This window comes from Procambarus clarkii, chromosome 65, assembly GCF_040958095.1.
Source record: "Procambarus clarkii isolate CNS0578487 chromosome 65, FALCON_Pclarkii_2.0, whole genome shotgun sequence".
NCBI classification, from domain to species: Eukaryota; Metazoa; Arthropoda; class Malacostraca; order Decapoda; family Cambaridae; genus Procambarus; species Procambarus clarkii.
Window position 1 is genome coordinate 16,940,322 of NC_091214.1, and position 25,714 is coordinate 16,966,035.

Sequence of the window (25,714 nt, forward strand, 5' to 3'; positions counted from 1 at the left end):
CGCTGAAAAAAAAACAGTTCTTTCTAATGTCTCTGTGGTTCATTTGGGCACTCGGTTTGCACCTGTGTCCCCCCTTGTGTGAGTGCCACCTCTCTTAAAAAGTCTATCTTTATCTACCCCCTGTCAATTCCTTTATGTGTGCGTGTGCGCTCGAGCACGCGTGTGTGGTTGGGTTCGTACACGGCTGTATGTAAACACAACATAACATCTCGAAGACGAAAAGGACCACGTCACTTAAAAATGAAAAGTAAAACTTAATTTGTTTTAATTTTTTTAGGTGTGTAAACCTTAAAGGCTTTTCTCTTCTAAGTCAGCCGCCTCAACCCTTTGGGACAGTGATCGTATTTTATGGTTAGTGTTACATAAACATCTGTTAAGACATTCCGATCCTGGTAAGTGTTACACAGGATTCTTACACACGCCCTCTAGGTACTTGAGAGGCAAGGCTCACAGGAGCCCTTCCACACACCTAGATCTCAAGAGACAGGATTCACAGGAGTCTCCACACACACACACACACACACACACACACCCTTCCAATCCACAAGAGACGGGACTCACAGGAGCCGCGTCCCCCCCCCCCCACACACACACACTCCTAATCAAGAAACAGGATCCAATCTGAAGGCAACAATGAGGAAGATAATCGCCTTGAACTCCTTCTCTGTTAAACCATACAATAACATTTTTTTTTATCTTTATTTAAGAAAATACATTAGCAATATGAAGCCATGATTACCCTCAAGGGGAAGTTGGCGTTAAATGAACAAATCCACAAGGGCCGTGATGAGGGTTCGAACCTACGTCCGGGAGGATCACAGACGCGCCTTAATCGACTGAGTCACGACATGGTAAAAGTATTGCAACCGGGAGTTCATCTGTCCTCACACGGATCCTGCAGCCTCTCCGAGACACAAACCAGGGTTTTACACAATTCCCCCCATGCACCCGGGCTCTGTCAATGGTTCTACTATGGGAGGAGTGCCAGGCGAAATGCTTCCTTAGGCGTCAGACCATAAATATAGCGTGAAAATGAACTTTGGAAAGTTAATTTTTCAACTTCCTTCGACAGTGAAGAAAAACATAAGAAATATTGAGAAGATTCGTGTTAGAATCATTAGTCTTACCTTTTCGGTTATATTCAACAACATATGTTTCCAAGAAAGATTGCTACCTATATATATATATATATATATATATATATATATATATATATATATATATATATATATATATATATATATATATATATATATATATATATAGAGGATGTATGTACATATATGCAAGCATTCATACAGGTATGCATGCAAATTCATACACCTGCATTGTACTTGCCTGCGAACACATACTCATTTAAACGCACACACGCGCAAGCCCACACACACATACACACATATATGCGCACATACAGAAAGGCGGGACCAAAGAGACAAAGCTCAACCCCCGCAAACACAAATAGGCGAGTACACACTCACATGCACACACACACACACACACACACACACACACACACACACACACACACACACACACACACACACACACACACACACACACCACACCACACCACACCACACACACAATCCAGCCAGCACCATTGAACGACAAAAAAATGTTAATGTGTGACCCCCACGTCAACACACCCCTATCACCTGCCTGGTACAGTCATGTTCCCAGGTACAGCCCACGCTAACACGACCACATCACCCTGTCACTCCACAGTAACCAGTAACACCTCCATATCTGAACCGGTAAAACCAGCTTGAGTTTACAGTCGAGGTTACACTTTAATGAGGTAGCACTTGAATGAGATCAGACTCGAGTGAGGTCACATTTTAGAATTTAATGTACTAGATTCGAATATAATGGAAAATGATCTGAGTGTATTATTGCTCTACTCACAATAAATGTGTACGGCAATGTGTATATTAATGTGTAAGGAAATGTATATGATAATGTATATGATAATGTAGATGGGTAATGTTGACTAGTAATGTTTATTGTTAATGTTTACATAAGAATATATAATGGTTAACGTCTGTCATTATCTGCTTCAATTTGCTAGATTCATGGTCCATACAATTCAACTATTACTGTCGGCATCATTTAGATTCGGAATGACAACGAAGTGACAGGTGCTACATCATTGATGACAAGAGTGTCAGTCACAAGCCACAGGTGTCAGCGAGCAAGAAAATGACCACTATCTTACATGGCTGACACCAGACATGTCCTCGTAAGCACGAGAAAAACTACTCACTGTCAGCACTGGGAAGAATGGGTGGTGGTGGTGGTGATGGGATGGTGCTGGGAAGTGGTGAAGGGGTGGTAGTGGGAGGTGGCGGGATGGTGATGGGGGGGTGGTGGTTGTGGTGGGGGGTGGTGGCGTGGTAGTGATGACAGTACCAATATTAGTCACATCTGATAACGTTGGCAGTAGCGTTGTTGTATAATGCTACCAACAATAACAAATGTGTATAATGATGGTGACAATGATGGCGTTGCCCTCACAGTATAATGATAGCGATGACGTCTGCCGAAGGGAGACAAAAACAGCAAGGGACTTGAAATTCAATCATCCGCCCACCGCCCTGCTCAAATCCATCTGCTGCTGCGCTCCCCTCGAAGGTCGAGTGGGTCGCGAAGGGTCCTAAAACTGGTAAGTGGTCTTAATTAATGGAGTCACAACAACAGCACCGCCAGAACCAACAGCCTAATCATCCGTCCATCTACTTGCCTAACATCCTTAAACCTCTCTCACCTCATTCTATCCTCAAGATTCGCGACTACCAGCCTCCTTCCTTTATTCTTTTCTTGTTGTCAAAGCAAAGTCCCACTCGTTCCTTGGCGACCATGCAATCTACGAGGCTCCGAGTCTGGCGGCTCTTTAGTAAATTTTATCTTGATACCTAAAAAGAGTGTCTAAATGCAAAATATAAATTGGGAAAATGAATCACCAAAAATTGACATAAACGAAAAGAAAGAAGACAGATCGCAAACTGAATCCAGGTTTCGACAGTAACAAACAGCCAAGAGATGCTGATCTGTGACATTCTTCCGAGGCCTCAGTTCAGTTCACCTCTCCGTCTGCAGTAGACTTTAAGATAGGGATGAAGATGCAATAGAACTTGCTACAAAGTTATATATTATATATATATATATATATATATATATATATATATATATATATATATATATATATATATATATATATATATTACCAGGGGTACCTCTGGTGCAATTGTAGGGACCCACAGCCTCCAAGAAGAAAATAAAGGGCATTCAGAGAACACCTTGTGGATTCTTACTAAACACTGATATTTTCGTATTTTTTTGTTTTCTTATATTTTATTTTGTTTTATTACATTGCTACAGTTCACAGAAAACCACACACATATAAAAATGTTCGAAGACCTCATCCAGCTCTTTGGTGGTTGGATGCGTGCCCAAGATACTGCACGCATTTGCTCTCTGGACCGCGACAAGGAGGTGCTGGAACAGAAAACTGGGCAGTCTCAAGTCTTTAGTTTTCCCAATGAGTTCCTCACCCACCTCCTTTAGGAACTAAAGTTCACCTTTACCCCAGGCGCCCAGGGTTTCAGAGCTCAGCACGAACCTGTAACAACGTTCGAGGTCCTTATACTTGTTAGTTTTCTGGGTCTCCCTGAAGGTGGCCGTCCCGCCTCCCTCACCTGTATTGCGAGATAGATATGTATCAGTCAATGTATACGCACATGTGTAGTCCCACACAACCTGCTTACCATCCCTCCATGGCGTCAGGTGGGTATATATATATATATACCCTCCATGGGTGTGTGTGTGTGTGTGTATATATATATATATATATATATATATATATATATATATATGTCGTACCTAGTAGCCAGAACGCACTTTTCAGCCTACTATGCAAGGCCTAATTTGCCTAATAAGCCAAGTTTTCCTGAATTAATATATTTTCTCTAATTTTTTTCTTACGAAATGATAAAGCTACCCATTTCATTATGTATGAGGTCATTTTTTTTTATTGGAGTTAAAATTAATGCAGATATATGACCGAACCTAACCAACCCTACCTAACCTAACCTAACCTTTCTTTATAGGTTAGGTTAGGTTAGGTAGCCGAAAAAGCTAGGTTAGGTTAGGTTAGGTAGGTTAGGTAGTCGAAAAACAATTATTTCATGAAAACTTGGCTTATTAGGCAAATCGGGCCTTGCATAGTAGGCTCAGAAGTGCGTTCTGGCTATTAGGTACGACATATATATATATATATATATATATATATATATATATATATATATATATATAAGTAATATTATTGGTAAATAAGCTGTTGTGCTGGCCTTAAACCAAGCATTCCGAGAGATATTCCTCACTTCTCAGGAAATATACACTTAAGACTATACCTTAATTATGGGTTATGTTCAGAAATTAAAGTATACTTGCTAGTTGGTCGGTAATTATGGTGACCCTAATTCCAATATCAAAACTCATGCTAGAAATATGATGCCTAAAATCAATCAATATCAGTCTCCCACCGCTGATGTCTGTTAATCACTGAAACCATACAGATATTATATAGTCAAATTGATTTCATGTTTCTTGATTGTTATATATTTCCCAAAATAAATAAACTTTGTTGCCAGAAGTTATTTAGTATTGAAGATAGAATTAGTAAGATCTGTCTGTGCTACAAGCACACGGGAACCATAATGCTGAACTCTGCGTACACAGAACCCAACGGTGATCACATTAAGAAGGACACATGTGGCTTCCATGAATTGAGTGCATTCCACATGACCAACAGTATCTTGCATGTTGTGATCATATTCCTACTATTTCTTCTCTATGGTTGTGAAGTTTATTGTGTGTGCAGACTCACTCACACACACACACACTAAACCTTACAACTATGTGTGTGTGTGTGTGTGTGTGTGTTGAGTAAAGGTAACAGGAGCAGGGCTCTGGCATCAACGACAAATAACTTTTTTCTTTGGCAGCGGTAGAGGACAAGTCACAAGTCGTTTCTGTTTGTGTGTGAATCTTCGTGTTTTCGCTCTAACCTATATGTGTCCATCTAGTGGTATCCATGGAGCGTGTGCTTTAGCTCAAGAGATCCGCGTGTCTTTTGCACCTGGGATATTTATACCTTCCTGAAGTTCATATTCGTACGCGCTCTTGAAGCTGTGAATGGATGTTGCTTACATATCTGCCTGAGTGTGTCCCTCCACATATGTATCTGTATGGTGGTGGGTGGGGGCGGGTAGCAGATGGGCGGGTGTGTGTGTGTGTGTGTGTGAGCGTTGGGGGGGTGATATTGCGTGCAGCTGTGAGTGTAAATTTAACCCCTGCTGTGATTGTAATACTTAATACAGATATTATATGCATGCGGGTGACTGTGTGTTTGTGTTTCGTTCTCACCTAGTTGTGCTTGCCGGGGTTGAACTTCAGCTCTATGCTCCCGCCTCTCGACTGTCAATCAACTGGTGTGTATTTACTATTTGTATTTACTATTCGTGTATGCAGAATCGAGCTATTAGCTCTTAGACCCCGCCTTTCTAACCAATCTATTTTCTTTTGTTATATCTTTTACATATATTTCTCTCTAAAACACACACACACACACACACACACACACACACACACACACACACACACACACACACACACATATACACACACACACACACACACACACATTCCCAGGAAGCAGCCCGTAGCAGCTGTCTAACTACCAGGTACTTATTTACCGCTAGATAACAGGAGCATCTGGGTGAAAGAAACTGTGCCCATCTGTTTCCGCCTCCGCCGGGAATCGAACCAGAGCCATTAGGACTTCGACCCCCAAGCGCTGTCCACTCAGCCGCGAGGCCCGTGGACAGTGTGTGTGTGTGTGTGTGTGTGTGTGTGTGTGTGTGTGTGTGTGTGTGTGTGTGTGTGTGTGTGTGTGTGTGTGTGTGTGTGTGTGTACCACTTCACGATTGATTATGCTTTCGAATTTGATTTTTTATGCAATTCATTTGAGGTTACAATATCATCTAATTATTATTATTATCTTTATTGACAAAATTAATTACAATTTTGCCTTATCTGACGATTTCAATTAATTCTTATTATCCAATGTAAATTTTTGCTGAGGTTATCCGTATACTTTTTTTTATTATTATCAAGTTCAAGTTCAAGTATGTTTATTGAGATAAGCAATAAATACATCTCAAAGGGATAAAGTAGCTTAGGCTATTTTTACCCCCCCCCTTTATTATTATCAACTGCGACAGAGAATTAGCACGGCGACTGTGGCAGCACAGGATATGGTACCAAGAAGTTCAATGTACCCTTGCAAGAGACAGGAAAAGGAAATACACAGGAGTCTTGAAGACCCAACGAGCCACATCTAAAAAGCTGGACGATAGAAATGCGCCATCATAAGACAACCTGTCCTACAAAGAACGTCGCTTTTCGGTTGTATGCGTTACTAAGGTCAAACATTTTCGTATTTGAAAATGGAAGTGGCTCGCGAAAGTGACGTACTGTCCCGTTTTCTGTTTTGGGTCCTCTGGTAAGTTTGGAGAGGACACTTTAAATTAACCGTTTTCTTGACGTTTTGGAGCTTTAGGAGGACAGGCTGCATAAGAACACCCTTAACAGTATTGTGGCTCTTCAAACCATCGAACACCAAACCTTATCGCGCTTGCTAGGTTAGGGTAGGGCAATATCCTTACCCTGACTATCTTCTCCACTTCTGCAACTCTTTCATCATCAAGCTGCTCTTCCACTGCATACAGATCCCTCTCTTCCAGTGGGTACAATTTCTGTGTATTGATTTATGAACTGTCTATCTGTTTGTCCGAAGTTCGATGCTTGGGGCTAGCCTCACACAATTTTGTACCCTGATTCCTGATCATGTTGGGTACGTGCCCAACATGATCGGGAATGGGTCGCAAGAATTCAAGAGGGCATCAGTGTACCATGACTGGATACTGTTCCTTCTATGACTGATTTTGGCCCTGGCTGCCGTCTACACCTGACTAAATATTTTGAAAACAAAATGTCAAAGCAATTATTTTGTTTTTAAATATTTTTTGCATAAAAGTTTAAATCTGAACCATTATGCAATGACTTCTGGAAAGTTAATGTAATATTTTTATCTATCATACTTTAGGTAGCATAAAACTGACTATCGGTTAAACCAATGGGGAATGATTTAATTTTTAAAAATTAATTATAAAAGACATGCTGACATGTACTCTTGTAGTGCTATTGGTGATATTGTAGAAGAGAGAGAGAGAGAGAGAGAGAGAGAGAGAGAGAGAGAGAGAGAGAGAGAGAGAGAGACAGAGAGAGAGAGAGAGAGAGAGAGAGAGAGCGTCCAGGTTGAATTAAATAAACCCGTCACCTTATGAACTGATATTTGTCAACGTAGAAAGACAGGTATATTATATATATGTCACTTTAGACCCAGCAGGTGTGATTAAGCCCGTTACCGAGCTCAGCCGAACACATCCAAGTTTAGCCGTGCTCTACGAAGCTCTGCGAAGCTCCTGCAAGTTCAGCCATGCTCAATAAAACTCAGCCATGTTCAACCGAGCACAGCCTAGCTCAACCAAGCTCAGCCACTGAAGAATTACTCGCCTCATTGCTTATTCATGATAAAGCAAAAGGATTTACAAAACAATTAAATAAACTAACAGACCAATTTATTTACGACAGTCAACGCTCAAGGTCCCATAAATTAAATAATTATGCACCTGTAAACAAACAAACAAACAAACAAATCTTCAATGCTTTTACTCCGAGGCTTCAACGCTGGGGGTAAGAGGGTGCTGTACCTCAAGGCTTTGATGGAAACAGACGGGTCAAGGAAACGTTAAGCCGGGGGATAACAGTGTTATATGCGGCGCGAGGCTTTGATGTGGTGCATCTTGGTGATATAAAGAGCATCCACATATTCACCCGGCTGTACCCGCACCTTCACCCGGCTGTACCCACACCTTCACCAGCTGTACCCGCATACCACCCCCCCATGGTTGTAACCGCCCCCCCCCCACAATGCCAGGACCCTTCACACTACTGTATCAAGACCCCTCACACTACTGTATCAGGGGCCCCTCACACTACTGTATCAGGGGCCCCTCACACTACTGTATCAGGGGCCCCTCACACTACTGTACCAGGACTCCTCACACTACTGTACCAGGACCCCTCACACTACTGTATCAAGACCCCTCACACTACTGTATCAGGGGCCCCTCACACTACTGTATCAAGACCCCTCACACTACTGTATCGGGGGTCCCTCACACTACTGTACCAGGACCCCTCACACTACTGTACCACGACCCCTCACACTACTGTACCACGACCCCTCACACTACTGTACCACGACCCCTCACACTACTGTACCACGACCCCCCTCACACTACTGTACCACGACCCCCTCACACTACTGTATCAGGACTCTTCACCCTACTGAACCAGGACACATCACCCTATTCCACCAGTTTCTGTCTCTCTCTCCCTGCTGTTGTCTATAGTTCAAAATGTCTGCCAAATATTTGTCTGTTTGTTTTTGTGTTTTTTTGTCTGCCCCTTTGATCGTCTGTCATTGTCTTTCTTGGTCTGTGTCTCACTTGGTACCAGTGTGTAGGCAGACACTGGAGGCCGGGTATGGATGTATGGGGGAGTGTGGTGGGAAAGAAACCAGTGTTGATGACAACATGAACACACATTAATGGTTATTACAACCAAAATTTGATAGTTAAAAATTTTGCGAACATCAGTGTTTAATGTTTTACAGTATAGTAAGAAATAGAGTCGATTTATATAGCAAGGTTTTATATAGATTTATATAGCAAGGTTTGTTGTGCGAGGTGACTTTGGCATTGTCAAGTGGTACTCATTTCATTGATACCCGCCCATGTTGGGTATTTACCCAACAACAATTACTGTTAAAATTGGGTGAGGCTAGCCCCAAGTGTCTGGCTTTCATCGTCAGAGAGCTAAATATTTTAATTTGTAGATAAAGATGAATTAAAAGTTTTTTCAGTGGGACACTCTTGTCATTCCCACTAACATCATTACCTGGTTAACTCTACTTATCTTAGTCGGCCCGAGATTTTGAGTTTGAATTTAATTTGAAAGTCCAAACGAAAATGTGAAACCTTTCTGTTGCACGACAGGTCAGGTATGCCTCTTATAGTGTAGTAATGTTAGTGATAATATTGACTATGATCAACTCATTAGTGAAAGGAACGACACCAGAGCGAGGCGCTTTAGAGAGCAGCATTTTAACGTTGGAATGTGACATTGTTTACTTGACAAATATTTGCCTCACAGCTGGTGTGTAATAACTCTTCTCTCTCCTTCCCTCCCTCCCTCCCTCCTTCCCTCCTCCTCTATCCTTCCCTCTCTCTCTCTCTCTCTCTCCCTCCCTCTCCCTCTCTCTCTCTCTCTCTCTAAACATTACAAGGTGTTTATTACCGCATGACCTACAGAGCTTATCTATCCGGGAACTCGAAGAATTCCCATTAGTTTCCCCTGTCCTCAGATGCTTGCGACACTACAGATAATAGAAAAGGGAAACAAAATGCACTGCCTTGTTCTTTTCTGCTCGAAAAACAAATATGTAAATCAGAAATACCAGCAGGTTATAATTCTAATCATTATAATCATTAGTAACATGAGATAAATGCTAATTGAATTCATAGTTAAAATTAAAATCTACCTGAACATCCTTCAGCGTATAATGTATTTGTCAGAGATATTGAAAACAAATCTGAATAAGACATGTTATCTTGAGATGATTTCGGGGCTTTAGTGTCCCCGCGGCCCGGTCCTCGACCAGGCCTCCACCCCCAGGAAGCAGCCCGTGACAGCTGACTAACACCCAGGTACCTATTTACTGCTAGGTAACAGGGGCATTCAGGGTGAAAGAAACTTTGCCCATTTGTTTCTACCTCGTGCGGGAATCGAACCCGCGCCACAGAATCACGAGTCCTGCGCGCTATCCACCAGGCTACGAGGCCCCCATTAAATATACTGAATGACATGTTGCCATTAAATATACTGAACAGTTAAATATTTGTACATATGTATGTAATACTGTACTAACAATTGTGTAACTAGCTTCACAAGATTTGTCACTTAGTTAAACGAACTATGAGGGTTCAGTTCCTGAACCGTTAATGTGCCTCTGTAACCCTTTACACCACCGCGCACGGGATGGGTATGGGGTGTATAGTAAATAAATTAAATTAAATGAATTTAAATACTAGGTAATATTTTTGGAGTTTTGTCTTCGTATTTACCTAAAGTTGCAAAAAAACAAAAAATACAGGTTCACTAAACTGAAATAACCCGACCCAATGTTTTGGAATCTTAGATTCTGCCCTGTCAACACAAGAGACATGGCTGGTCTGTGTATTATAAAAAAAAAACACCTTACACTAAGGATCTCTACAATTCCCTCCCTCAAGAATAACACACCAAACAGGTGCCACAGATAACTAAAATATACATTTCCTATGCTCGAAGAGCAATTTCAATGGCTCGTTTCATGCAAAATACAAAATAACATGGAACTTATCTTTAAAATAGGTTTACCAAAACAAACACCTTCAACGTTCAAACGACTTGCAAATAAACGACTAATAACCTACAGGAAATTGTACAAAAATACTATTGTCTGAATAACTTAGTAACTAACACGTGATATGTTTATAAAAAGAATAATAACATAAAAAAGGTAAACACATTTAATCGTGAAGCATAACAATAATAATTTAATCAACAATATTAATAATAGAGAAAAATAATATTTAATAAAAAGACTTGTAGTCACATCTAGTGACAATGAAAGCAACTAGCATCAAGTCACATTCATCAAAAAGTCAACTGCAGCAACAATAGTCAACTAGGTACATTTACAATAGTAACAATAGTTATAATTAGCAACAAAAGTAAGAAATAACAACAACTAGTAACAACTAGCAACAATAATGTTTATATAAAAGGCGGTCAGCTGTACCCCCCGTTTTCCTTATGTTAGAAATGTTGGAACAGTTGGTGCTTAATAGTGTGTGTGTGTGTGTGTGTGTGTGTGTGTGTGTGTGTGTGTGTGTGTGTGTGGTCCTGCCAGACCAAGGCCTCGCCCAGCTGGTGCTGTCCTGGTGTATATGAACCAGGTGGATCCTGTTGAGAAAGAAAGAGAAAGAGAAGGAGAGAGAGAGAGAGAGAGAGAGAGAGAGAGAGAGAGAGAGAGAGAGAGAGAGAGAGAGAGAGAGAGAGACGAGAGCTGAGAGGTCTAACAGTGAACTACTTCAATTCTCAACCGAAGGAATCCCGGCATGAGAGGAAACAATTTGACAGCATTTACTTTCACCTCATGGCCCTGTTCACCTAGTAGTAAATTGGGACTTGGAAGTTTCTGGAGGTTGCATCCTGGGTTGATCCCAAGTATTGACCTCATAGTTAGGCATACACAGACACGCGTACACATACGCAACACTACACACGGGATACACCGCATACATGATACACTCTCATTCGTCCCGTGATAAAACCCCGAGGAGGACTGACTGGGAACCAATCCACTACCGCTCTTCCCTGTCCACCCAACCTTCATCTGGGAGTAAAACCTATTAACGAATCGTGTTCCAGGGTAAAACTAGTAGGGTAAAGCGCCTACAACTGTAGCCACCTGTTAAAAAACAAAGAGGCACAATATGTTCCGCCCTCTTTGTCAAGTATATTTCCTCGGTTAAGTTCACATGGTACGCACGACCGACGTCTATTGGGCTTCGCGCTGTTTACATGCACAGTAAGTTAACATTATAATGATATATATCAAATTACTTGCGCATTAGAGCCTAACACAAGGCAGGTAAACCTTGGCGCTTATGTGTAGCTCTGTCTGACGCCATGTTCCACCCATTCTTGCTCATTATCCTCTCTTTCTCGCTCTCTTTCCCTTCCTCCATATTCCTCTCATTCCTTGATCATTACTTTCTCAATTACTTTCCCTCATTTATTCTCGTACTTCATCTTATCTATATGTTTCTGTTCCATCTCGTGTCCCCCATTTCGAAAGAATTAAATCTCCTTCGGTCACTAATCATTCTCTCATTCTTCGTCCTCCTAATCTTTCACTCTCTATTTCTCCTCGTCTCCACTGTCTCTCCTCTCTCTCTGCCAGTCCCAGTTTTCCTCCTGCTACTTCTCCCATCTTTTCCAGCACTCTGGAAGTTACATTTCCAGTGTCTCCTTCCCTCTATACCCTTCAGCCTCTGTTGGATTTTCTAAAAGTTTTTGCAGACTATTGTCATAAAGCCTAAGAATCGGCCTTGGGATTACATTAAGGAAAATTTAATGTTTCATGGTGTCGTCCATTCCAGGAAGTCAACACGGCCTCCTACTCTGAAAACATTCTAAGGAAATCGGTATGACGTGAACCAAATGAATTCGAGCACAGGAATACGAACAATAATAAACATATTGCAGCATTTCAACACGACCGCTGCAGAAGTCGTATTAAAGGATGATGAGATGGTATACAACTCTATTTCTCACTGAAATGGGGATATACATTTGCTGTAATCTGTCGGCAATCCCTTAAGTGATAAGTAAAAAGCAATCGGCATTACTTATCCCGTTAAAAGTAAAAATATTACAAAAAACAAAACTGTTGTTTTTCATTATCGCCGCGAACTGGTTATACATGGCGGTGAGTTTCTGCGATGTTGCATTAACCGCGAAGTCCTGATGATTTATATAATATACAGCCTTACTGTCTATCTTTTACGCTCCCGTGGGACTATTTCCCCCCTCCCCTTGCCCCACGTGCAAGGCTGAAATGTCTGATGTCAGCGCCGATGGTGTCCAATATCTTAGGTGCTATCTGATCGGGCGACACCCCTCCTCCCCCTCCCCCCTCCCCACGTCCCGTCCAACCCCCCCCCCCTATCCCCGTAGAGGTTAGAAATAGCCTAAGCTACGCTATCCTTTTGAGATCTATCTTACTGCCTCAATAAACGTACTTGAACTTGAATACCCCCACCACCCCCGATCCCCAGATACCCCCCTCACCTGGCAAGGGAGCGGGATGAGAGAAATATAGTTAAATATATATAAAAATAGAGTGAAATAGGAAAATAGTTTTTGCACTAGTCTCGTTAGAGGGCCTAGTCGAAAATCAGAATACGGGCACCAGTATCAAAGCAGAAATGGAAAATCCTATGAAAATCGTACACGTGTATGACATGTGTAAGGATATCACATGTCAATCCGACAAAAGTTTGGTCGGATTATAAAATATTAAAAATAATGCAAATTATACAGTAAAAATTGAAAGAAATGAACGTCATGCCACCAAACACGTTTAAATTTGCGTTGAGCAAAGGAGGCCTGGTCGACAACCGGGCCGCGGGGACACTAAGCCCCGAAATGATCTCAAGGTAAGGGAGCTATTATGTGGCGGATTTTGTTAATTTCTTTGTCAAAAAGTTACAAGCAGTTGAAATTTATGGGTTCGTTCGTACTGATTAGCTCCAAAATCAGACTTTTAAGGGGATATCTTAGTGGAGATAAGTCTGAGTCACAAACACACACACACACACACACACACACACACACACACACACACACACACACACACACACACACACACACACACACACAGGGGCCTCGTAGCCTGGTGGATAGCGCGCAGGATTCGTAATTCTGTGGCGCGGGTTCGATTCCCGCACGAGGCAGAAACAAATGGGCAAAAGTTTCTTTCACCCTGAATGCCCCTGTTACCTAGCAGTAAATAGGTACCTGGGAGTTAGTCAGCTGTCACGGGCTGCTTCCTGGGGTGTGTGTGTGTGTGGTGTGGAAAAAAAAAAAAAAGTAGTTAGTAAACAGTTGATTGACAGTTGAGAGGCGGGCCGAAAGAGCAAAGCTCAACCCCCGTAAAAACACAACTAGTAAACACACACACACACACACACACACACACACACACACACACACACACACACACACACACACACACACACACACACACATCAATTACTAACGGCTCATCAACTCGCTTCATGAACAAACGCCACAATCCACTTAAGTATACCTGGTTCGAAACACTTCCAGTTAACTCAAGTTGACGCAACTTATACACAACAAACAGAATATACCAAAACGGATGATATACCAATCCACACACAACATATAGAATATACCAACACAAGAGTGGAAGATATCTCAGTTGCTCTTACCAGGGAGACCCTACTACCCCTTCAATATCTACCATCACGCAGAAAGGTATGCGACATACTACGTCTTTATAATTAAAAAAGGACTGAATATACTGACTGAGAAAACACAGTATATCTTTAGTATGGAGCTTGATATACTCCGACAGGGCGGAGAATGGCGAGAGTGTATTGGGGATTGGGAAGTGGGGGAGGGGTGTCTTAAGGTGTTGATCTCACAGAGGGGGTTCTTAGTATGGGTGTCTTGCATTGGTGGGGGTCGGTCTAAATGGGGGAAGTCTCTGGTTTGGGGGTGGTGGATTATGGGGGAAGTGAAAGAGGTGGTTGCAGCCGTGATTCTAATCTCTTAAGCTATTGCCTAGATGTGGGGAATTTATTTATGAAAGATTAGACCCCCCGCCAAACACACACCGAAACTACGACGTTGGTACAACGTTCGAACAAGTTTTAACACCTCCTAACCAGTTATAACAACCAATATAGCAAGTTGTAACAACGTTCTAATACGTCATAAACACGTTAAGCCAAGATGTAACAACTTTATTACAAGTTGTAACAAGCGGAAAATAGAGACAGTTAAGGTTTGTGTTTCCAGGGCCTCACGTTCACTTGTTAATGAAGAATCAGGCCTTATGAATATGGAGGCATATGTCTCACACATAGAATTACAGGTTCACCATAGCCCGCGCTACGTCGACATTTCGTTCTGAGAAGCTAAATCTAAAACAACATACAAATAGAATGTTGACCAGACTACACACTAGAAGGTGAAGGGACGACGACGTTTCGGTCCGTTCTGGACCATTCTCAAGTCGACTCTCTTAACACAATCGACTTGAGAATGGTCCAGGAAGGACCGTAACGTCGTCGTCCCTTCACCTTCTAGTGTGTGGTTTGGTCAACATACTTTAGCCACGTTATTGTGACTCATCGCCTGCATACAAATAGAAGATGCGACCCTACTGTCGAAGGAACTTATTTTTTGTTTGTTTGAAGACTTGGTCTTAATAATTGCTGGCTGGACAGCAAACTCTCCAGAGGTTGATTTGTCTTAAGCCCAACACAAAACCTAACATATTAACCTATTAAATACATTTTGTACATATGTAAAACACTCAAGCAAATGCTCCTCTCAGAAATCCCCATAAGCTAGCTCTCCCAGTCTATTAAGATAGTTTCTACAAAACATATAATTTCTTAAGCATGTTAGAAATGCGGTGAACTAGCGTTACTTTGAGTATTTCATTATTTCATTCTTTCATTGTATTTCATTGTATTTCATTCTTTCAGTATTTTGTGTAACATGAACAAATCCCCTTTGTAAAATTTCTACCACACTTGGTCTTTTATTCAATGTCATCATTCAGCATTATTTCTGCAATCACTTGATACTTTATTCATCCTACGACAAGCCAAACGAAAAATATTATGATCAGAATTTTTTATTTTGTGTGTGTGTGTGTGTGTGTGTGTGTGGGCTTATATCTTAAGTATACTTTAGTACTGAGTATAGTCCAGAACTAAAGAATACTCTCAGAAATGATTTTATTTGTTAACAAATTACCTACCTTCAATGAACAATATATTCTATTGTAAATACATGGATATTGTAATAAAAGTGTTTGTAACTAGGTGTCATTATAATTATAAGTGTGCAAGTTAGATGTTATTATTAATGTAAATGTCTCCGCTGAAGTCTGATTAAGATCTTCTGTGCCCTCTGTATTTTTTTTTTTTGCGCTACTGCTTACAAGATGACTGTGGAGTGCGTATTAAATCTCAGTAAGTAACACACTGATAAGCGGAAAACGACTCTCAACCAGCATATTCAACGAGATGTGTACTGCCGCTTGGTGTAAATTCACTGAGTTTACTTTAACCTTGGACTATATTCAAGACTAATGTATACTTGCTGGTTGATTAGTAAACTCTTACGGTGGAATCAATAATCCTTCAGAGGATGATAGGCCTTAATCCCAATGCATAACCCAAATGCATCTCGATGTATATATTTCGTTTTCTATGAGTGAATAATACAAGTATAACTAAATCAATAAGCCGTTGACTTTTGGAGTGTTTCACACTTCAGAAAAAAATATTTTGTGTGTTCGAAGGGAAGGTCGTTCACCCTCTCCGTTCGCAAATAATGGAGGGATGTGTAGATGACATTCGTTCAGCACATTCGCAGGGAACCGGGTTAGTTATTTTTAATTTTGTACGTTCATGTGAGATTTAGACCATTCTCAAGCGTCATAAATATGAGCTCTGCCATGATTCTGTGTGTGTAATTACCTGAGGGCAATTACCAAAGTGGAGTTACAGGATGAGAGGTACATTCGTGGTGGATGCCAATACCAGCATCAGTTTCAAAATATTACAAAAACTATTGGGAAGACGGGACACCACGGTAGGCTCTCATCCTGTAACTACACTTAGGTAATTACACACACACACACACACACACACACACGCACGCACGCACACACGCACGCACGCACACAAAACACTTCACGAGTGGGAGGACTAATACCTTGTTTATATATCTGAGGTTAAACAAAGCCACGAGAACCGAGAAATACTCAACACAATTCACTGAAAATACCTGCCGGTACTCCAAGCTAACCGCGCACACTTGTCCAGTGAATTTACGTCCCCTGAAATACCATCTGGTGTATTTTCTCCCCGAGGTTGACCTCCAGGTTGTAAATATCATACATTCCCGCGCGCTAAAGTGCATTTCCCAAAAGATTGGTAAAGAAGCCTAGTCAACCTGGCGGTTGTCCAGCCTGACTGGAGGCCCTGGTCAAGGGGGAAACTATGTTAGTCTGAAGACATATTTAGTCACTGATTTCTAACAAATTTTTGGGCGTATTTCGACGCGTCAATAATACAATCTTGACCTGGTGCTAATTACTTGAGTTGTCTATGATACTTGGCGTTCCATTGATGGGGACAGGAAGCCTTATATACGGCTTATATAGAGGTCGCCTTAATTAAGCCAACGTCTGACCTTCCCCAGGATGCAGTCCACAACAGATGCCTAACTCCCGGGTACCTATTTACTGTTAGGTGAATAGAGGCATCAAGTGCATTTGAAACGTGCCCAAACGTCTCGTCCTGCTCGGGAATCGAACCCAGAACCTTTCGGTTGAGAGTCGCCTGCGCAGACCACTACGCCACAACATACTAATGATTCTCGATGAGTAAGTCTACTTTCTTGATGAGTAAGCCTACTTTATCGATGAGTATCTCCACATTATTGGTAAGTTCACTTTGTGAGAACGTTCACGGTGTGGAAGGAAGCAAAGCACCAAGAAGCCAGCCAAGCCCACGTGATCGGTGTACCCAGAGAGGAGAAAAATTCCTTCAGGATGGCGTCGAACACATAGTACAGGTCTTAGAAGAGGAATTCCTTCAAGAACACTCCTGATAGCTTAGAAGAGGGAGGGAGGGAGAGAGAGAGAGAGGGAGAGAGAGAGAGAGAGAGGGAGGGAGAGAGGGAGGGAGGGAAAGAGAGAGGGAGGGAGGGAGAGAGAGAGGGGGGAAGAGAGAGAGAGGGGGGAAGAGAGAGAGAGGGAGAGAGGGAGGGAGGGAGGGAGGGATGGAGGGAGAGAGGGAGAAGTAACAACAGCAGTAGAGCTTTGGAAACTCTCCAGACATTGGCGTCATTGTTACTATACCAAGTCCATTAGGCAGATCTACATAAAAGTCCTGTTGTCACGTGCTGGGGTCTGCTGCCTCAGCTGTCGTCAGGTGTAGGGTCTGCTGCCTCAGCTGTCGTCAGGGGTGGAGTCTGCTACCTCAGCTGTCGTCAGGGGTGGAGTCTGCTGCCTGAGGGTAACCTGCAGACAATAACAGCGTGCTCGATCAAAGATGCCAGCAATTGGGACACTAATCTCAACTTGGAAGATCTGTTGGAGTAGAATTGCCCACCTGAGAACAAATAATGTCAGATGGAGCGAAGATCATTTTTCTTCTCCCGAGATGTGATCTCTAGGGGATGCTACGTGCAGGGGAGGGAAGGAACATTGGGAAATGGGGGAAGAGGGAAAATGGGGGGAGGGGAAATGGGAAAGAGGGGTATTAGGGGGTGTGGGGATAGAGGGGAGGGGTGTTGGCTGTCGAGATGAGTAGAGTGGATTTGTAGCGGAAGTGTGGCTCTTAGCCAGCACACACACACACACACACACACACACACACACACACACACACACACACACACACACACACACACATACTGATGTACTGAGGTCCTAACAGGACCTTGCTTGAGCAGTTCAAATGTTTATACAATTAAGTACACTTAGATTTCACATCAATACGGTTTTACACCTAACACGAAAACGCCCACTACTGATTATTGTTTTTTAGTCTTAAAACATTAAAAAAAAATTATCAATTGTTTTGTTATTTAGATACACAAATAATAGAGAAAAAAATTAAAATACTGATACTTAAATAATAAAGGTATAGCAATTACGTATGTTTTGGTCCCCTTAACAGATGTTGGGGATCAATATTAACACACGTGACATAAAAGTAACACATGTGATCAATACTTAGCAAAAGCTAGTTACTGGATCAGTTTTAACAGGTGTGTGTGTATTAGATCAATACTGAGAGATGTCTGCTGATAATTTTTAACGGGTGCATAACTCGATCATTATTAACAGATGTGTATTGATCATTCACAAGCAGTTAAGATTATCAACAGCTGCGTATAAAACCTTTAACAGGTGTTGTTGAACATTAATAACAGGTGCCGTCCTGGCTGACAGATGTGACGAATCATCATCTCTTGATATTGTGGATCGTTGTTAATAGATGTGTTTCTGTGTCGTTACAGGTGTCATGGATAAGGTCACGGGACCTTACGGTGTTGGCGGTGGACCAGCTCACCGTTACAACAGATGCACGGTTTTCGGTTAGTAAATATGTACTGTGCATCAACAGGTGTATGTGTGAGAGTGAGAGTAAGTGTGTGTGTGTGTGTGTGTGTGTGTGTGTGTGTGTGTGTGTGTGTGTGTGTGTGTGTGTGTGTGTGTGTGTGTGTGTGTGTGTGTGTGTATGTGTGTGTGTTTACTTACCTAGTTGTACTTACCTAGTTGTACTCATCTAGATGTACTTGAGGGGGTTGAGCTCTGGCTCTTTGGTCCCGCCTCTCAACTGTCAGTCAACTGGTGTCCCGATTCCTGAACCTACTGGGCTCTTATCATATCTTCATTTTAAACTCTGTGTGGATTCTGCCTCCATCGCATCACTTTCTAATGCATTCCATTTATTAATTACTCTGACACTATACAATTCTTTATAATGTCTTTATGGCTCATTTGGGTACTCAATTTCCACCTTTGTCCCCTAGTGTGTGAGCCCCTTGTGTTAAATAAACTCTACCTTTATCTACCCTATCCATTCCATTGAGAATCTTGTATGTGGTGATCATATCTCCCCTAACTCTTCTGTATTTCAGCGACGTGAGGTTTAATTCCCGTAGTCTTTCCTCATAGCTCATGCCCCTCAATTCGAGCACTAGTTTGGTGGCAAACCTCTGAACCTTCTCCAATTTAGTTTTATGCTTGACGAGATATGGACTCCATGCTGGAGCTGCATAATTCAGAATTGGTCTGACGTACGTGGTATACAAGATTCTGAATAATTCCTTACACAAGTTTCTAAAGGCCGTTCTTATGTTGACCAACCTGGCACACGCTTCTGATGTGATCCTCTTGGTATGGGCTTCATGCATGGGACAGGTCTGGCGTGATATCAACCCCCAGGTCTTTCTCTCTCTCTCCCTCTCTGATTTTAGAAGAATTTCATCTCCCAAATGACATCTGGCCTTCTGCTCCCTACACCTATCTTTATTTCATTACATTTGCGCTGGTTAAACTCTATCAACCATTTGTTGGACCATTCCTTCAGTTTAACCAGGTCTTCTTGAAGCCTCATGCTGTCCTCCTCTGACTTAATCCTTCTCATAATTTTGGCATCGTCAGCAAACATTGAGAGGAATGAGTCTATACTCTCTGGAAGATCATTTACGTATATCAGAAACAGGATAGGTCCGAGTACAGAACCCTGTGGGACTCCGCTTGTGACTTCACGCCAATCTGAGGTCTCACCCCTCAGTGTAACTCCATGGTTCCTATTGCTTAGGTTTTCCCTTATCCACTGGAGCGCCCTACCAGTTACTCTTGCCTGTTTCTCCAACTTATGCACCAGCCTCTTATGGGGTAATGTGTCAAACGCTTTCCGACAGTTCAAGAAAATTAAATCTGCCCAACCTTTTCTTTCTAGCTAAATCTTTGTCACCTGATCGTAAAATTCTATTAAACCAGTGAAGCAAGATTTATCTTCCCTGAACCCATGTTGATGGTGTGTCACGAAGTCTCTTCTCTCCAGATGTGTTACTAGGTATTTTCTCATGATCTTCTCGATCACCTTGCACGGTATACTAAAGACATTGGCCTGTAGTGTCACCCTTTTTGTATATTTTGACTCCATTACCCGTCTTCCATATTTCTGGTATGTTTCCCGTCTCCAGTGACCTACTATACACCATGGAGAGTAGCAAGCAAAGTACTTCTGCACAGTCTTTCAGTACCCATGGTGAGATTCCGTCCGGATTAACAGCCTTTCTCACATCCAGATCCAACAGATGCCTCTTAACCTCATCTCTGGTAATTTCGAACCCTTCCAAGGCCTCATGGTTTACCACCACCTCTCCTAGCTCAAGGACTTCACCTCGTTCTATTGTGAAGACCTCCTGGATCCTCTCGTTGAGTTCTTCACACACCTCTTTGTCATTCTCTGTGTACCTGTCCTCACCCATTTTAAGTTTCAACACCTGTTCTTTCACTGTTGTTTTTCCCCCTGATGTGACTGTTGAGCAGTTTTGGTGCGGTCTTAGTTTTATTTGCTGTATCATTTTCATACTGTCTCCCTGCTTCTCTTTTCACTCTGACATACTTATTCTTGGCTCTCTGGTATCTCTCTCTGCTTTCTTCTGTTCTGTTATTTAGGAACTTCCTCAACGCCCTTTTGTTTCTTTCCTTTGCTTTACTGTGTGTACTCACCTAATTGTACTCACCTAATTGTGCTTGCGGGGGTTGAGCTTTGGCTCTTTAGTCCCGCCTCTCAACTGTCAATCAACTGGTGTACAGATTCCTGAGCCTACTGGGCTCTTATCATATCTACTTTTGAAACTGTGTATGGAGTCAGCCTCCACCACATCACTTCCTAATGCATTCCATTTATTAACTACTCTGACACTGAAACAATTCTTTCTAACGTCTCTGTGACTCATCTGGGTACTCATCTGTGTACTCACCTAATTGTGCTTGCGGGGGTTGAGCTCTGGCTCTTTGGTCCCGCCTATGTGTGTGCGTGCGTGCGTGCGCGTGTGTGCGTGGACTAATTATTTACGTTAATGACCCCTGTTATCTTAATTATAATTGTATTTACTCTTACGTATCAGGTTCTTTCTTGCACTTCATTGACTTATTTGTGTGGTGAACTTTCCATCTGTGTTCCATCGTGCTGTTTCTGTTCGCTTTGAACATACGACGATGCATTCATTTATCACATTTTGTAACCATTCTTCGCCTGTAACCTTGCCTCGCCTGTAACCCTGCCTCGCCTGTAATCCTGCCTCGCCTGTAACCCTGCCTCGCGTGTAACCCTGCCTCGCCTGTAACCCTGCCTCGCCTGTAATCCTGCCTCGCCTGTAACCCTGCCTCGCCTGTAACCCTGCCTCGCCTGTAACCCTGCCTCGCCTGTAACCCTGCCTCGTCTGTAACCCTGCCTCGTCTGTAACCCTGCCTCGCCTGTAACCCTGCCTCGCCTGTAACCCTGCCTCACCTGTAACCCTGCCTCGCCTGTAACCCTGCCTCGTCTGTAACCCTGCCTCGCCTGTAACCCTGCCTCGCCTGTAACCCTGCCTCGCCTGTAACCCTGCCTCGCCTGTAACCCTGCCTCGCCTGTAACCCTGCCTCGCCTGTAACCCTGCCTCGCCTGTAATCTTGCCTCCCCTGTAACCCCTAACTTTCCTGTACCCATCCCTCCCCTGTAATCTTCCTCCGCTTCCCAGATTGATGAATGCCCAAAAAACTGTAGTGAGAGGCGGGCAGGGTGCCAAGTGACACTTAAAGATAACGATAAGTGCCCAGAGATATTGTCAATAGCCTCAAAGATATTTACCAAGACCCCTCAGAGATTATTTCAAAGAGCATCGGACATTTCTTGCGAGAGCCCATGGAGATTGTTTTCTAGAGCGCTAGAGATTGTTTCCTAGAGCTTCGGAGATTGTTTCCTAGAGCTTTGGAGATGAGAGTGTGTCCTAGAGCTTTGGAGATTGTGTTCTTGAGTCCCTCCTCTCTAAATGATAATGAAGCTCTCTTCCTCAGGTGGTAATGAGTCTGTCTTGCCCTCAGGTTGTGCACCCCGAGGACACCGAAGACTGGCTACTAGAAGTGCGTGGAGTGACGATCTCTGACGATGGCACCTATGATTGCCAAGTAAATACTCACCCTAAGATTTCCACCAAGTTTCACCTCAAGATCCTACCTGACACAGGTAGGCCAAGTTCACACTGAATCTTTAGCTGCCCCACCCAATACAGGTATCGCAAGTTCCACATTAAATGGCTCTCATCCGATACGCGTATTTAAAAGTTCAAACTTAACCCATTTATTTCTTGATACGGAGGCTTATGATAGTTCCATATCAAGGTCCTTTACCCTGAACAGGTGCATCAAGTTCTGTCATAACAAGTCCACTGAACAGGAACCCGCCCTCACAATAGGTCACATTTTTTACGTTATCGATTGACGTTACAAATGCCACCTTTTAAGGTAACGGTCACAAACATATGCGTTTTCTATGCATCAGGCTCGATAGTTTAGTTGGGTTATTTACATAGTGGCAAAGAGACTGTGTTACACATGTGCATCACAGACCGCCTTGGAATCATACCTAAAGGACGCCAAGTTTGACCTCAAGGTCATCCTTCACGATTCATAAAGCTCCACTTCATTAATTTTAACTTTCAGTTTTCACGGATACCACAGACGTAATGAAATTATTAACATTTTATTGGTTAATTCATTAACAGTCTGTTAATTATCAGTCATTAAGTTACTAACATTTTATTGGGTCTTCTATTATTTTAATATCTAATAACATTTTATCGGATTACGATTTTATTGGTTAATGATTTCACTGGTTAATTTAACATTATATGTTATTTTGCCTCCATTTTGGACCTGCTATTATTATAAATATCAAATTACGAATATAATTGATATGTTGTGGGATTATGCGTCCAATTTGCATGTCCAGGCTATGTTACACTGGAGATACTTGTGTGCTTAATTGATCTGGTGAAGTGCACTTTTTACCACAAGAACAATATTGATATTTTTCTGGTGTCAGGTCACCGGCGTAGACGTGACTCTTTCCTTTCAAATGCGGTGGTTTTGAGGTTGTGTATCGTGGTCTGTTGTCGGTTTCTGACTCGCCGCAAATAACCCTTTATTCGGTGTGAATTTTGGCAGAAAGGCTGAGAACCACAGCAGTGCGAAGGTTTAGAGGTTTACAACATGTGCCTCTTACTGCCTTCGGGGTTGCTAATGGAAAATCCCGAGTATATTGTCCTACCTAAAACGGAAGTCTTCACGCACACCAACGCACTGCTCGACCTTATTTTATTGTATGTGAAGATCTTGGGCGCGAGGTCTCTAACTCGTTCAGACAACTCTAAAAACTACCACAGCCACCGTAAGATTTCGAACAAGAGATCTTGAACCCACGCATGAACCACCAAAGCTTTTGTTCAGTGCCGTGAACGCACTCAAAGGGACGAGCGATGTTGAGTTCAACATGGAGGACCCACACGAGTTTAACCTCCCAGGGTGGGCTTTGTTTCTGGGCTGGTTTGCCGTCCGAGATGTTGGACTGGCGCCCGAGAATCATACAAGGTCACGGAAGATGTTTTCGGTCGGGGCATTTAGTGATAAATGTCTGCCTCGCCTGCCTCACCAGGCAGACTGCCTCACCAGGTAGCACTAGAGTGCTTGATAATATCAAGCACTCTAGTGCTACCCTCATTAAGGTGCTCTTTAACCAGCTGTGGTCTGCATAGCTGTGTGTTTGCTTCAGTTACCCCTCCTTCCTTTCCCATCACCTCCCTCCCTCCAAACACTCCTGTGATTGCCAGGTTTCCACTGTAAACATTATTAGCGACGATAAAAGGAATTACTTAAATCAAGACTGTTGTGTGAGGTAATACCTGCAAGCGAGAGAAGGTCCACCTGTTGCCTTAACTGGTGTCTGATCGTCTGCGCCATTGACAATATCCATCCTTCACAAGTGTTATGTCCCGTTTTCTCATCATACAGTACGTTGCATACGGTAAGCAGCCTACATTCTATTATATGCAATATGCAGTATACAATCCATCTTCATATTTGTACTATACCTTTATGTACATAGTAAAAAACCTCGTTTTGTAAAGTATAAAACTAAAATAAGTGAATCAGAAAACAGATATATAATGTTACATAGAAAGAGGAACTGCGAATTACAGTTCACAGTAATGTAATGAACAGTTACCAGTTCACAGTTATATGCAGCTCAAGAGCACATTATCTCACCATGAACACTACACTCCAGTTCACCACCACACAGCTGTAGGCACCATAAATCAGCAAATACATAAATTGTGTTAGAAATGGGTCTATGAATTCCCAACTCATTATATTAGCTGGAAAATGTTTGATTAGAGCGGAGTTCTGAGCAAAAATGGATGTACGTGTTGTCAACTCATCTAGACCACCAAGTACATATAATGTAAGCCAGCCTCCTCATTAGAGGTAAGGTAGTTTTGTAGCTTTTTGTAGGGTTTTGTAAGTTTTCTTGTAAGGGTCTTTTGTAACGAAGGCTACATCTTAACCAGATCAAATGATTAACTCAAAGGAGACAATTACTATTAGGTGAAGGTGTCAATCACCTTCAAACTATTAGAGCAAGGTGTCAGTCACTTTTCAAACTATTGTGCCTAAGGCGTCAATCACTTTTCAAACTATTGTGCCTAAGGCGTCAATCACTTTTCAAACTATTGTGCCTAAGGCGTCAATCACCTTCAAACGAATAGGCCAATGTGTCAATCTCTTTCAAATCATTAGGGCCTAAAGCGTCAATTACCTTGAAAAATAATGAATGTGTTTTAGTACAGTCTTCCTCTCGACTAAGTTCCTTCATATCTATTATTTCTTGGCAGGACAAGTGTCGATCTTGGACATCCCTGTGTCGGACACTGGTGTCATCTCCCAGCCCGAAGGTAAGTGACCGAGTTGTGGGGAAGGGAGGTCTTTGGGAGGATTGGGGAAGTGGGGGAAATGAAGGAGGGGATAGGGGAAAGGGAGGGAAGGCATGGGAGGGCAAGGGTAGGGGATGAGGCAAAACTG

The 25,714-nt window shown here is 42.4% G+C and overlaps 1 protein-coding gene across 4 annotated transcripts in view; it reads left to right on the plus strand.

Moving 5' to 3' along the window:
* LOC123770996 (protein amalgam) overlaps positions 1-25,714 on the plus strand; it is a 78,573-nt gene that overhangs the window by 47,210 nt on the left and 5,649 nt on the right. For all 4 annotated transcript variants that reach the window (XM_045763180.2, XM_045763179.2, XM_069309466.1 and 1 more), the window contains 3 exons: positions 19,096-19,173; positions 22,682-22,823; positions 25,528-25,587. In XM_045763180.2, the coding sequence (XP_045619136.1) occupies positions 19,096-19,173; positions 22,682-22,823; positions 25,528-25,587 (280 nt within the window). The remainder of the gene's footprint in view (positions 1-19,095; positions 19,174-22,681; positions 22,824-25,527; positions 25,588-25,714) is intronic.